At 46.0% G+C, this 12,504-nt stretch overlaps 1 protein-coding gene and 1 non-coding gene across 2 annotated transcripts; one reads left to right on the top strand and one right to left on the bottom strand.

Moving 5' to 3' along the window:
* The first annotated feature begins 850 nt into the window (after nucleotides 1–850).
* Nucleotides 851–1,847, top strand: LOC113264217 (putative vomeronasal receptor-like protein 4). Its single transcript, XM_026511129.3, has one exon. It carries the CDS (start codon nucleotides 918–920, stop codon nucleotides 1,845–1,847), a length of 930 nt encoding a protein of 309 aa, XP_026366914.1. The 5' UTR covers nucleotides 851–917.
* A 3,742-nt stretch (nucleotides 1,848–5,589) lies between these two features.
* On the bottom strand, nucleotides 5,590–5,671 carry TRNAS-GCU (transfer RNA serine (anticodon GCU)). The gene has a single exon. It is a non-coding gene; the product is annotated as a tRNA-Ser (tRNA).
* Nucleotides 5,672–12,504: the final 6,833 nt, after the last annotated feature.

The raw sequence follows: 12,504 nt of genomic DNA on the forward strand, positions 1-12,504 counted from the left end.
CTCCTATAATGACCCTTGCGGGCAGCAGTCCAAGCTCCCCCCGACCCTTGCCCAGGCTGCATCAAGTCAGGTCTGGGTTCATGCAGCCCACACACTGTTTCTGGAGGTCTTCTTCCGATTAGGCTTTAAAAGTTGGGGTCCTATCTCAAAAGGCTATGCAGTTTGATTTGATGTTGAGAACTAGGAAAACCCATTGAAAACTTGTAAGGGATGAACTCACAGAATCATTTTGGGCTTTAAAAGGCAAGTCTGGAAATAGGAAGGTGTATGCATCAAAGATAAAAAAATTGGAATAATCAGGAGACAAGCCAGGAAACTGTTATACTGATCAAAAGGAGGTATGTGGTGGATGCTGAACACAAGAAGGGGCACGATGACAGACGAGACAGGCTGAGTGTGTGAGCTGTGAAAGACGTGGGAGCGGGAGGAGTTATTCAGTCCCTGTTGTGGGGCGTGGGGAGGTGGAGAGGTTGAGAAGAAGACCCAGATTTTCTGGAGTTGGCTGATGGTAGTATCACATGAGGAAGTGGAAAAACACAGGGTGACATCAGGTTGGGGGAATTTTAGTTCACTTCAGCACATGCTGAGATTGAAAATATCTGGGATATAGAAACTATCAAACACATAGGTTGTCTTTGCTAGCAGGGAGCCAGAAACCAAACTCTAGATTGCAAATTTAGGTTTTGTATTCTTATTCCCAATGTAGCATTTGTAGCTACACAGAATAATCTACCAAGAGTGCTCCCAGGGAAAGGAATAGAGTTCTTTGTACAAAAATCGGCTCTATTACATATATCCTGACTGTCCTTTATATGCCCTTTGATATGAACTATTCTTTGCACATGCGTATCATCATTACTCTTGTTTTCTTCAAAGGTGCTTGCTGGAGTCAAGTTTTTCTGTCCATGAGGTAAGAAATGGTTTCGAGCAATATCAAGGGACCAATGTTTCTCTTTCTCAGTCTACCTGGCATCGTGGGGAACATCTTTGTTTTTGTGAATTACATGTGCGTTTTCTTTTGGGACACTAAAAAGAAATCTCTACATCTAATTCTCATCCACTTGGCTTTCACAAATATGATACTACTTTTTTCCAAAGTAACGTTAAAAACAATAGAACGTTTTGGTTTGAAAAACTTCCCAGATGATGCAGACTGTAAAACGTTTGTGTACCTGGAGAGGGTGGCCCGAGGCCTGTCGATCTGCACCAGCAGCTTGCTCACTGTGGTCCAGGCCACCACCATCAGCCCCAGAGCCTCCGTGCGGGCCAGCTTCAAGCCAGCATCCACATGCTGTACCCTTTCCTTTTTCCTCTTCCTTTGGATACTCAATTCCTTGCTCAGCATGAACTTACTCTATTACATGAAAAATGTCAGCAGCCTAAACAGCTCACAGTTTGGTCAAAGTGACAGGTACTGTTACTTCCTACCAGTAGGCCAGACAGTAAGATGGATGTTTCTCATTCTCATGGCCCTGCGAGATTTCCTCTTCCTGGGACTGATGGGCTGGACCAGTGTCTACATGGTACTCATTCTCCATAAGCACCACAAGCATGCCCGCTACCTACAGAAACCCAAGGTTCTCTACCACATCCCCCCCGAGATACGAGCGGCTCACAGTGTTCTCCTTCTGATGCTTTGTTTTCTGTTCTTTTATTGGGCAGATTGTATTATTTCATTATGCGTAAATTCCTCCTTAGACAGTACTTCTTTTGTATTAATGATCCGAGAATTTCTAGCTGTTGGTTATGCCATTCTCAGCCCATTCATGCTGATGCACAGAGATAGACATGTGGCTGAATGTTTTGCACATTTACGAAAACTAGGAAAATATCTGTTTTGTCACTGATCCTTTTATTAAGAGTGTTTGAAATAACTATTAGTTTTGCTATGCTGTGTTTAAAAATAAAAAAAAGGTACAGGTAACGTGAACGTGGAACAAATACGTTAAAGATGTAATGAAACTTGTTCTCATACAAAAAGCTGGGGACCTTGGGCCCTGACCTGACACAGGAGACCATGAACAGGGACTCAGTTATCTTGTTTTCCATCCTGTCACCCTCAAGAAGTAGCTTCAATTCTCATGTTGGTACGATGGCTCCTTCACTATCAAGACTCCAGGAGTAACAAGCAAGAAAACAATTTGGACAACTTTATCAAAATTATGAGAGCATTTACCGTACCCAGTAATTCCACTTCTAAGACCTGATCCTATAATTGCCATTGTTCATGTGAGAATTACAGTAGAAAATATTATACATTGCAGAGTTGTTTTTTCAGAAATAACTTAATATCCAGCCAAAGAGTTTTGTTTCCTAGTTATTTGAAAACATCCATCCATACACAAATATCGATCCTTACAAAGGGATTTTATGAAATTTATGAAAGAATGAGCAAGTTCAAATGTTCGCAGAGGGTGTGACATTCCTGGCAAATTTTTATCAGTGAAAGAAAAGCAATTGCAGAACACTGGTGTCAAACGGAGTAGAATATATTTAATTTGACATTATGGACATGAAGACTCTCTGGAAGAATAAAAAAACTGTAAGAATGGTTTCCTATTTTGAAAAACACCAGGTAAATGGAGGCTGTGTAGGCAGAAGTTCATTTTACATCTCTCTATATTTTCTGATTTGCTAAACATGTAAATGTATCTTTTTTTTTTTTTAGATTTTTATTTATTTGAGAGAAAGAGAGATAGTGAGAGAGAGAGAGAGAGAGCACAAGTAGGGGGAGAGGGAGAGGCAGGCTCCCTGCAGAGCAGGGAGCCCAATGTGGGGCTAGATCCCAGGACCCTGACTTGAGCCATAGGCAGACGCCTAACCGACTGAGCCACCCAGGCGCCCCAGTGAATGTATCTTTTTAAATCAATAAATAAGCTAAGTTTGAAACCAATATGGGGGTTTGTCTAGACATCATTTCTGAGTGCTATGGTCCCCCACAATGCAATCAGTCTCTGTATTATCAAAGAGCACAAAATAATCTGGCTTTACATTAACGTCAATGAAGAATTTAGTTCTTAATTTCTTAAATCAGAAATACTCATAGGTATGTGCGTACTGTGTATGCTTCTGGCAATAGTATGTCTGATGAAGCCATCTTGAAAACCATCCGATCCTTCTTTATTTATTACATATGTTTATAGTACAAAAATCTTAGAATTGATGTAAATAGGCTTTCCCTACTTTTTTAAGAATCTCTTTACCTTAGTTCAGTTGTGTTTATGTATGCGTGTGGGTATTTTATTCCTGGACTAAACAACGGTAATTACCTACTTCTTTTTGGCTTCATTATACCATGTCCCCACAGCTTTAATAACCTATTTCTGTTATTATGTTATACTGGAATTTTTTTGAAAGCTTATTGTCCTCACAGTGTTGTGGGTGCCTGAAGGCTCCAGAACGGAGCATTTCATGAGCTTGGAGTCTTCCCAGATCTGTGTAGAGCACAGGAAGCTGAGAGTCTTGACCAGCTGTCCAAAGTCAAGCCCGTGGGGTGGAAGGAGGACCCCGAGGTCGCAGCAGGAAATGAGCTCGGGCCCACCTCGGGGAGGCATCTGTGTTGCACGTGCTCCTCTCGCCCATTCCTCGTGATCTCCAGAGCATCCTACTTCTGTCCCTTCCCTCGCTGCTCCCACGAGCTTGAAGGAGACATTTGGTCTTTCGGTGGAAGCCATCCATTGCGACACGCCCCACCACTGCCCAGTCCCTCAGCAACCCCCCCACCCCGACACTTTCAGTGACTGGTTTTGGATTTAGCCCCCAGGCCAGCCTCTGAGACTGACGAGGGCAGGAGACTTTGTTCACGCAGTCATCACCAGGCAATCTTCTGCCTTCAAGGAATATTTACTGAAGACATGAGAGTAACTGGAGGAGTTCAAATGCATGTCATCCCGGATGAGTAAGTAATGCCACACAAAGTTCTCCTCCAGTTACTCCTTGGGACAAGCATTAAAATCTGCAGAGAAATGAGAAGGATAAGAACCATTTGTATGGGGTTGAGGGCAGAAGGACGAACACTGAGGAGAAATTGGGAAAGGCAGGTGCAGTCGGCTGGAACCCCCACTTCCAGGTGTAAAAACACACAGCCCTGTCGCACCACCATAAAATGGCAACCTGTGTATTCCTTTCACCAAAAGGGTCACCATAAAATGGAGTACCTTTGTGTGCGAGGGAAGTATTTTCCTTCTATTGGTTTTCCACAGACCACTCGATTCTGTGAAGCCAACTGTTTGGGCAAAGAGTCCTATGTTCAGATTTTCTTTCCCATTAATGCAGTTTCTTTTTCTCTCCATTAGAAATAACCCAAAACTCTAGGGGCGCCTGGGTGGCACAGCGGTTAGGCGTCTGCCTTCGGCTCAGGGCGTGATCCCGGCGTTGTGGGATCGAGCCCCACATCAGGCTCCTCTGCTATGAGCCTGCTTCTTCCTCTCCCACTCCCCCTGTGTTCCCTCTCTCACTGGCTGTCTCTATCTCTGTCAAATAAATAAATAAAATCTTAAAAAAAAAAAAAAAAAGAAATAACCCGAAACTCTAAGTATATTCACAGGCGGGCCTATGAGGTTTTCGGTGGTTCCTGAGCTAGGCGGTGTGGAAGAGGTGGGGCTGAGTTTGTGTCCTGAAGGTGGAACAGGTTCCCAAGGAGAGGAATTGGGAAACGCAGACCCGGAGGAGGTGCCTGGGCTGGACCCGCCCCTAGAGGGCAGCACCGAAGCTCTCAGGTGAGTCTGCGGATGTTTCCATGTGATTACTTCCAATTTTCAATGTGTTCTTAAATGGCTATAATAAAACGTCTTTACTTTTTTTTCTAAAAGAAGATTTTGGAAAAATATTTTTACTAAATTATCTTAAAGGTAATAGTTTTTAAACAGAGGACAATGTATTTGCAAGAACTAGTTGAAATGTAGGAGGGAAAAAATTCCGATCATATTCCTGAAGGGATAGATCTCAAACATCTCTCTCTCTCTCTCAAACCTATATTCTATTGTTATGTGAATATGAAAAACAAAATTTCCATTGTACTGGAGAAATTGGCTTACTGAAGCATTCGTGGTAACACTGTAAAATGAAACAACAAATTTGGAAATGGTCCATCTGGCCGATTGCTAAAAAGATTCAGAGTTCAGGCCTTTGACTAATTAATTCTCCTAATTATGAATTGGATAAAAACAGAAGCTCTTCAGGGAGTATGCTAAATATCAAGAGACTAGATGAGACTGGGTAAAATGGAGGAATAATCTGCAAAATCTGCTCTAAAAAAACTAATGTCACAGACGCAGGAATACTCCCTTAAGGAGGAAGGGGTGAACAGCAGAGGTCATACAGTCAGTAAAGACGAGGGTCAACTTCTCCAGGTGAAACTCAGGACGCTGAACAGATTTTCTTTCTTTCTTCCTTTCTTTCAAATGTATTGCTGTAAGTAATCTCCACAGCAAAGTGGGTCTGGAACCCATGACTCCCAGAGCGCTATCCACCGAGCCAGCCAGCCAGCCAGGCCCTGAGCAGACAGGTGAGGGGGTCATGTCCCCAGCTGGAAAGGCCAGGAGGAGACTTTTGAAAAAGTTCATGGTCTTTCACACAAAAGCATACAACCGACGAAGGTGGGACTTGAACCCACGCGTGCAGAGCACAATGGATTAGCAGTCCATCGCCTTAACCACTCGGCCACTCCGTCTGCACACCCTGCCCTCTGGGGTTCTTGATTCCAGAGTTGACACTTGGGAACTCCTTGGATGCAAGAACATTTAGGGGACGGACGGAGACGTCCGGGGGACACGGAGCTGGCCGGCTCCCACACGAATGGGCCAAGGACTGGACTGGAAAACTCGCGAAGGGGAAAAGGCGGGCTCAGCGCTCCCAGAAGTCAGGACAGGGGTCCAGCGGCGACAGCGGCGCCTGGCGGGGGGTCGGGTTCCCTGGCTCAGGCGGCCGGGCCCCCAGGGGCGCATGCGCGCGGGCGGTGGGCTTGGCCGGGCGGCGCGGGAACCTGCGCTCGCTCAGCACCTGCGCTCCGAGGGCGCCCCCGAGCGGGCCGCGGGCAGGGGCTCCCAGAGCCGGTCCCCCGAGGAGCCGCCCGCGGGGGACCTGGCGAGTCCGGACTGCGAATTCGTGGTAACGTGGACAGTCTGGGAGATGGGACGACGGGTCTACTCCGTGTCCTTACCGCCTCGACGCTGCGGGGGAAGCTGCGCCCAGAAGAAGCCTTAACTCGCGGGGCTCCTCTCCCGCGCCTCCGCCTCAGAGGAACCGTGAGTTCAGTGCCCTAATAGTTTCCGATGTGACATTTCATGATTTAGCCCTTCCATGCCACACCCAGGGTTCATCACGAGTGCCCTCCTAAACCCCCATCACCTGTTTCCCCATCCCCCACCCACTTCCTCTCTGGTGACCAGCAGTGTGTTCTCCAGAGTTAAGACTCTTTCTTGGTTTGCCTCTCTTTCCCCGCTTTTCTTCGTTTGTTTTGTGTCTTAAATTCCACATAGGAGTGAAATCATACGGTGTTTGTCTTCTCTGACGGACTCGATCGCTTATTAGCATTATACTCTCTAGTTCCATCCAGGTGGTAGCCAATGGCAAGACTGCATTCTTTCCGTGGCTGAGTACTAGTCCATTGTGTGTATCTATACACCACTCCTTCCTTATCCATCCGTCAGCCGATGGGTACTTGGGCTGTTACCATAGTTCGGCTGTTGTAAATATTGCTGCTATAAACATCAGGGTGCGTGGACCCCTTCAAATCAGTATTTTTGTATCCTTTGGGTAAATACCTCGTAGTGCAATTGCTGGATTGCTCAAGACTAACCTTCAGAAAATAGAACTGCCCCATGAAGGTTAGTGTTGAGCAAGTTTTCTAGAGCTGGGGAGGGGGGGGGGGGGGAGTGTCCCAGACTGAGGAAGGGCCTGAGCAAAGGCAGGGAGGCGCGCAGTACCTAGAGGAATGGCGAGGAAGCCCTAAGAGTCCGTGCTCTTGAGTCACAGCTCCTCAGGTCCAGTATGTGCCTCAGGAACTATTCGTTGTTATTTTAAAAAGGTTTTTTTTTTTTTTTAATTTAGAGATTATTTCAAACAGAAAAGTTTGCAGGATCAATTTATAGCACCAAGTTTATTCTTGTGTATAGTGTGAAGAATAGATTCAATTTTAATTTTCTCCAAATAGCTATGTAATTGTTTCAGAAGCCTGTATTAAAATCTTTTTCTTGGGGATTTGAAATACCACTTTTATCTTATGCTAGACTTGCATATGTAGTTGTATCTATTTGTGAAATTTCTGCTCAGCCCACTGTCTGTCTTTCTTTTCATGCACCAGTAACACACTGTTGATCATAGGTGTTTGGTTGTATAGTTTAACAGGAGGGCCAGTTTCCCTTGAAGGTTTTCTATTTGGTATTTTCTTAGATATTCCTGTGTGTTTATTTTTCCTTATTAACTTGATGATAAACTTTTCAAGCTCCATGAGTAAGCGCACTGGATATTTTTATTAGGACCACATTAAATTTGTAAATACCTTAGGGACGCCTTCCTCCATCTTTCCATGCTGCCATAACGGTGCGAGTGGATGTCCCGGCAGGTGCTCTCAAGAGCATTAACAGTGCGGAGAAGAGAGGCAAACGCCACGTTCTTATTCGGCCATGCTCCCAAGTCATCATCCGGTTTCTAGCTGTGATGAAGAAGCCTGGTAACATTGGCAAATTTGAAATCATTGATGATCACCGAGCTGAGAAGACTGTTGTGAACCTCACGGGCAGGTTAAACAAGTGTGGAGTGATCAGCTCTAGATTTGACGTACAACTCAAACTCTAGAAAAATGGCACAGTAATCGGCTCCCGTCCACCATTTTGCTTCCGTTGTACTGACAAGCTCAGCAAGCATCATGGAGAAGCAAGAGGGAAACAAACAGGAAGGAAACTCCTGGGATTCTTTTTCTAGGGATGTAATACCTACATGCAAATAAAATGCCTCAGTGGAGAAATAAAATCAATACCTTGGGGAGAAGTGAGTTCTCGATGATGTTGTGACATCGATATCAAGAATGAGGGTTGTCTTTCCATTTGTTTAAGGCTACTCTGCATCTTTCAGGAGTGTTTTAAGTCGATTGGTAAGATTTTGTTATTTTTGAGTTTTTATAAGTGAGGTTGCCTAATGGATTATATCCCCTCACCAGTAATTCTTTGATTATAGAGATGCTATTATTTAAATTTTTTAAAGATTTATTTCTTTATTTGATAGAGTGAAAGAGACAGCAGGCGGGGAGGGACAGAGGGAGAGAATGTTTCAAGCAGATGTGGCACTGAGCTCAGAGCCTGACGTGGGGCTCAATCCCACCACCCATGAGATCATGACCTGAGCTGAAACCAAGAGTGAGATGCTTAACCAGCTGAGCCACCCAGACGTCCCAGAAATGCTGTTGTTTTTACATGTTAATTTTATATTATCTTGCTGAATTGTAGTATTATTTGAATTAATCATTGATTCTCTTTGATTTCTCTAACGGAAATTTCCTTGACAGAAATATCCTATATCTATGCTGTCCAATATGGTAGGCACCAGCTCCCTGTGGCTATGAAACCCTTGAAATGTATGACTGAGGGAACTGAATTTTTATTTTTGTGATGAGTTCATTTAAATTTAAGGAGCCATGTATGACTAGTGGCTTCTGTCCTAGACAGCGCACCTCTAGAGCTTTCCCAGTATACTGTGTCACCTGTAAAAATAGTTCTCTCTCTTCTTTTCCAGTTCTTACACCTGTAATTGCTGTCCTTAGACTGTCAAGAAAATGTTTTCTATGTAGTGAAAATAACAGGCACCGTTGCGTTGTTTCTGCCATTAGTGGAAATGGTTTCAGGGTTTCTTCATAAAGATGTTGGCTTGAGGATTGAATTTTATATGGTGTTTTTTTTTTATCATGACAAGGAATAATTAATTCTTTTATATTTTCTCAAGGTTTTTTCTTAGAAACAGGTGAATTTTGCCAAAGATTTTTTCAGGATCAATGGAGGTAATCATGTAATCGTGGGGGGCTTTTTTTCCTCCTTCCAACTCTTAAATCGGTGTGATATGGATAGCTCTCCTAATACTGACTCATCATTCCATTTCTAGTACCGACCCTGCTTGCTCATGGTGGGTTAATACTGGCTAACGTTTTATTCAGATACTGTATTGGTTTCCAGAACATGTTGGTCTGAAATTTTCTTTCTGTGGGTATGCTAACTTTATCGGGTTTGGGTATTAATATTATACCTGTTCATCAAAAGAACTTGGAAGTTTTCTCTCATTTCCTATCAACTGAAACAAGCTCCATAGTCTTGGGACGGTTTGTACCCCAACAGTTTTGTGGAATGCCCTAGTGAAACCATCTGAGGTTTTCGGTCTCGTTTTGCTTTGTTTCGGTTTGTTCACTGTGATATTTTTTGGCCTACTTTTCCTCTTCTATGGAAGTTTGGGATTGCCCTCTTCAAAAGGCATGTTTCTGAAGATTTCCGAGACTTCCTGTATGTCACACAGGGTTTGGAAAGAAATAGGGTTTTCAGAAGCTGTTTCTTTTGCAGAGAGAGGCGCCCCCAGAATATCTAGTCAATTGCGTTGCTCCTCTCTGCCTCCTCCTTACACTCTCTGATCTGAAACCAGAAGACGTAGGTTGAAATTATGACTGTCCTTCGTCCTTTGTTGCTCGTCCAGTCAGTAGCTTAGCCATAGGACAGAGTCTGGCTCTTGCGGAGAAAACTGACTTTTTTCAGAGTATGTTTCCCAGTGAGGATTGTCCCGTTTTGAAAGTACTGCCACGGACTCATTACAAAAGGAAATTAGGAAAGTGTAAAGATCCGAGTTATGAACTATTCCAATTTAAAATGTGTTCAACTGATGGTCCAGTGTTTCCAGTTTGCTCTCTAGGTTACAGAGATATCCAAGCCCAACAATTTGTCGGCACATGGCTATCAGTGATACATAAATACTTACAATGTGTTTTCCTTTCTAGACAAGCAAGGCTATTGTTCTCTTACTGATTCGAGTACCAACAATTACAGCAGGTCATATTTGCAGTAAAAGCTCTTTCATGAGATTTCGTCCCGAGTTGCTGCCAAACGTTGCACCTCGCCGCGGCTCTCCAGGCTCCTTAGGGTCACCCCTCTTCCCAGCCAGCATGCCCTAATCTTTAGGCCTTACATAGCGCCTTACGTGGAGCTGGAGAGAGGGACAGTGATCCAGACACAGGTGCACTATTTCTCCAGCACTGTGTTGTAGACTGAGCCTCACAGACGCTGCCAGCTTGTCCCAGTCCAACCAGGAGGCAGAAACTACACCAGTTCTGTGCACGGGGGGAATTTAATATGGAGAGTTGCTCCATCACGACAGGGTTATTCACATGGCACGTGTAAGTAAGAAGCCAAGGCGAAGGTTTAGCAGAGGCTGCAGCCTCAGGAAGCAGCTACTAACCCTAGGGCTGAGGGAACGAGGAAAGAGGCTGGCATTACTGATCCACAGACAGCGGAGAAGCGCCAGGGAGCTGACCCAGACGGCGAGGGCTGGAGTCTGATCTCGGAGAAGGGGACCCCGGACTCGGGACTAAACGCCTGAAGACGAGCAGTGAGAGCTGAGGTCCGGCGTGGGCAGCATGGCAGCGGCTCCTGCCACAGCTGGGAAAACTGTCTAGAGGACGCGCCCCCCACCTCGGGCAGGACGGAGGCTCAGAGGCAGGTTCCCAGGCAGGCTGGGCGCCAGACTCCCGCACCCCCTAACCCCCTGGCCCTTTCCGCAGGTCCCCGGAGGCCAGGGCTGCCCTCGGCCTTCTTGCTGTCTCCCGTCCTTTTCCCAAAGCTGAGCTTTCGTGTTCTCCGCTCGCAGGAGGTTACCCACGGCAGATTCCAGGAGGTGAAAGTACAGCAAAGCACAGTCCTTTCTTCTCTGGGCTCTTGCGGGCGCGGTGTGCGTGGAGAGCCCAGTGGGTCCCGGATCCCTGCGCCCCCGGGGTCTCATCTCCTCCCAGGGCGCCGCGCATGCAGGAGAGACGCACCCCCAGCACGATTCGGTGCTGGGGGGCAGGGGGTTCATAGGGAGGTTGGTGTCTTCTCCAGTCTCAGCCGCGGGAGAGGCTGGCAGGTCGCAGCCCTCTGATCTGTCAGCACAGTTCCCGAAACTCCCCTTCGCCTGCCTTCGGCTGCCTTTTCCTCAATGCTGAAGGAAGGTGGGTGTTGTGGCTGCACACAGCGTTCCTCCTGCCCTGGCCCTGGCCTCGCTGGCCTCCATTCCTAGGACGCGAAGACCTTATCCGGGCTGTTCCACCTGTCCCGCCGAGCACCCGCCCCACACCGCAAATGTCAAACGCTGTGACTTACCATCCGTCAGGTTCCAGGCCACAGAATTCCTGGATGAGGAGCCTCTGATCCCCTTCCAGACACGTGCACGTCCGGGGATAAAGGTGTTTGACCCTCAGAGACCGCAGATTGGTCAACCACTTCCGGTGTGATGGGACCTCTGGAGCCCTTGTTGCGTTATGGGCAGTCAAGCCCAGGCGGGAGGCAGCCCCACCTACGCCCTGGAAACTCCGAGTAGCACCCCCAGTTTCACGCAGCTTTGGGAAACCACCTGGGATCCCCTGTATAGTACAACTGACAATGTTATAGTAGATTCGGGTGTAATCATACTGATTCCACAATTCTGTGCATTCCTCAATGCTGACCACCATTCCGGCATGATCTTCTTGCTGGTGGAGGGTCTTGCTTTGATGTTGATGGCAGCCGGCTGATCAGGTGCTGGTTGCTGAAGGCTGGGGTGGCTGTGGCGACTTCTTAACGTAAGACCGCAGTAAAGTTTGTCCCACCCATCTCCTCTCACAGATGATTTCTCTGTAGCATGTGATGCTGTTTGATGGCATTTCACCCACAGTAGAACTTCGTTCACAATTGGGGTCAATCCTTGCAAACCCTGCCCCGGCTTTATCAACTCAGTTACTGTAATATTCTGAATCCCTCGTCATTTCAACAGTCTTCACAGCATCTTCTCCAGGAGTAGGTTCCAGCTTAGGTCATCCATCAGGTGGAAGTAAGTTCTTCCAAACTTCTGTGAATGTTCGTATTTTGACCTCTTCCCATGAAACTCAAATGTTCTGAATGGCTTCTAGAATGGTGAATTTTTTCCGGAGGGTTTTCGATTTACTTTGCCCAGAGCCATCAGAAGAATCACAATCTATGGTAGCCATAGCCTTACGAAATGTATTTCTGAAATAATAAGACTTGAAATCAAACTTATTCCTAGACCCATGAGCTGCAGAATGGATGTTGTGGCAACAGGCATGAAAACAACCTTGATCTCGTACGTGTCCGTCAGCGCTCTTGGGTGACCAGGTGCAGTTGTCAATGAGCAGTCATATTTTGAAAGGAATTTTTTTTTTTCTGAGCAGTAGGTCTCAACAGTGGGCTAATATTCAGTAAAGCATGTTGTAAAAAGATGTGCTGTCATGCAGGCTTTGTTCCACTTACAAAGCACAGACAGAGTAGATTTTGCATAATTTTT

Source organism: Ursus arctos, unplaced genomic scaffold (assembly GCF_023065955.2).
Source record: "Ursus arctos isolate Adak ecotype North America unplaced genomic scaffold, UrsArc2.0 scaffold_31, whole genome shotgun sequence".
NCBI classification, from domain to species: Eukaryota; Metazoa; Chordata; class Mammalia; order Carnivora; family Ursidae; genus Ursus; species Ursus arctos.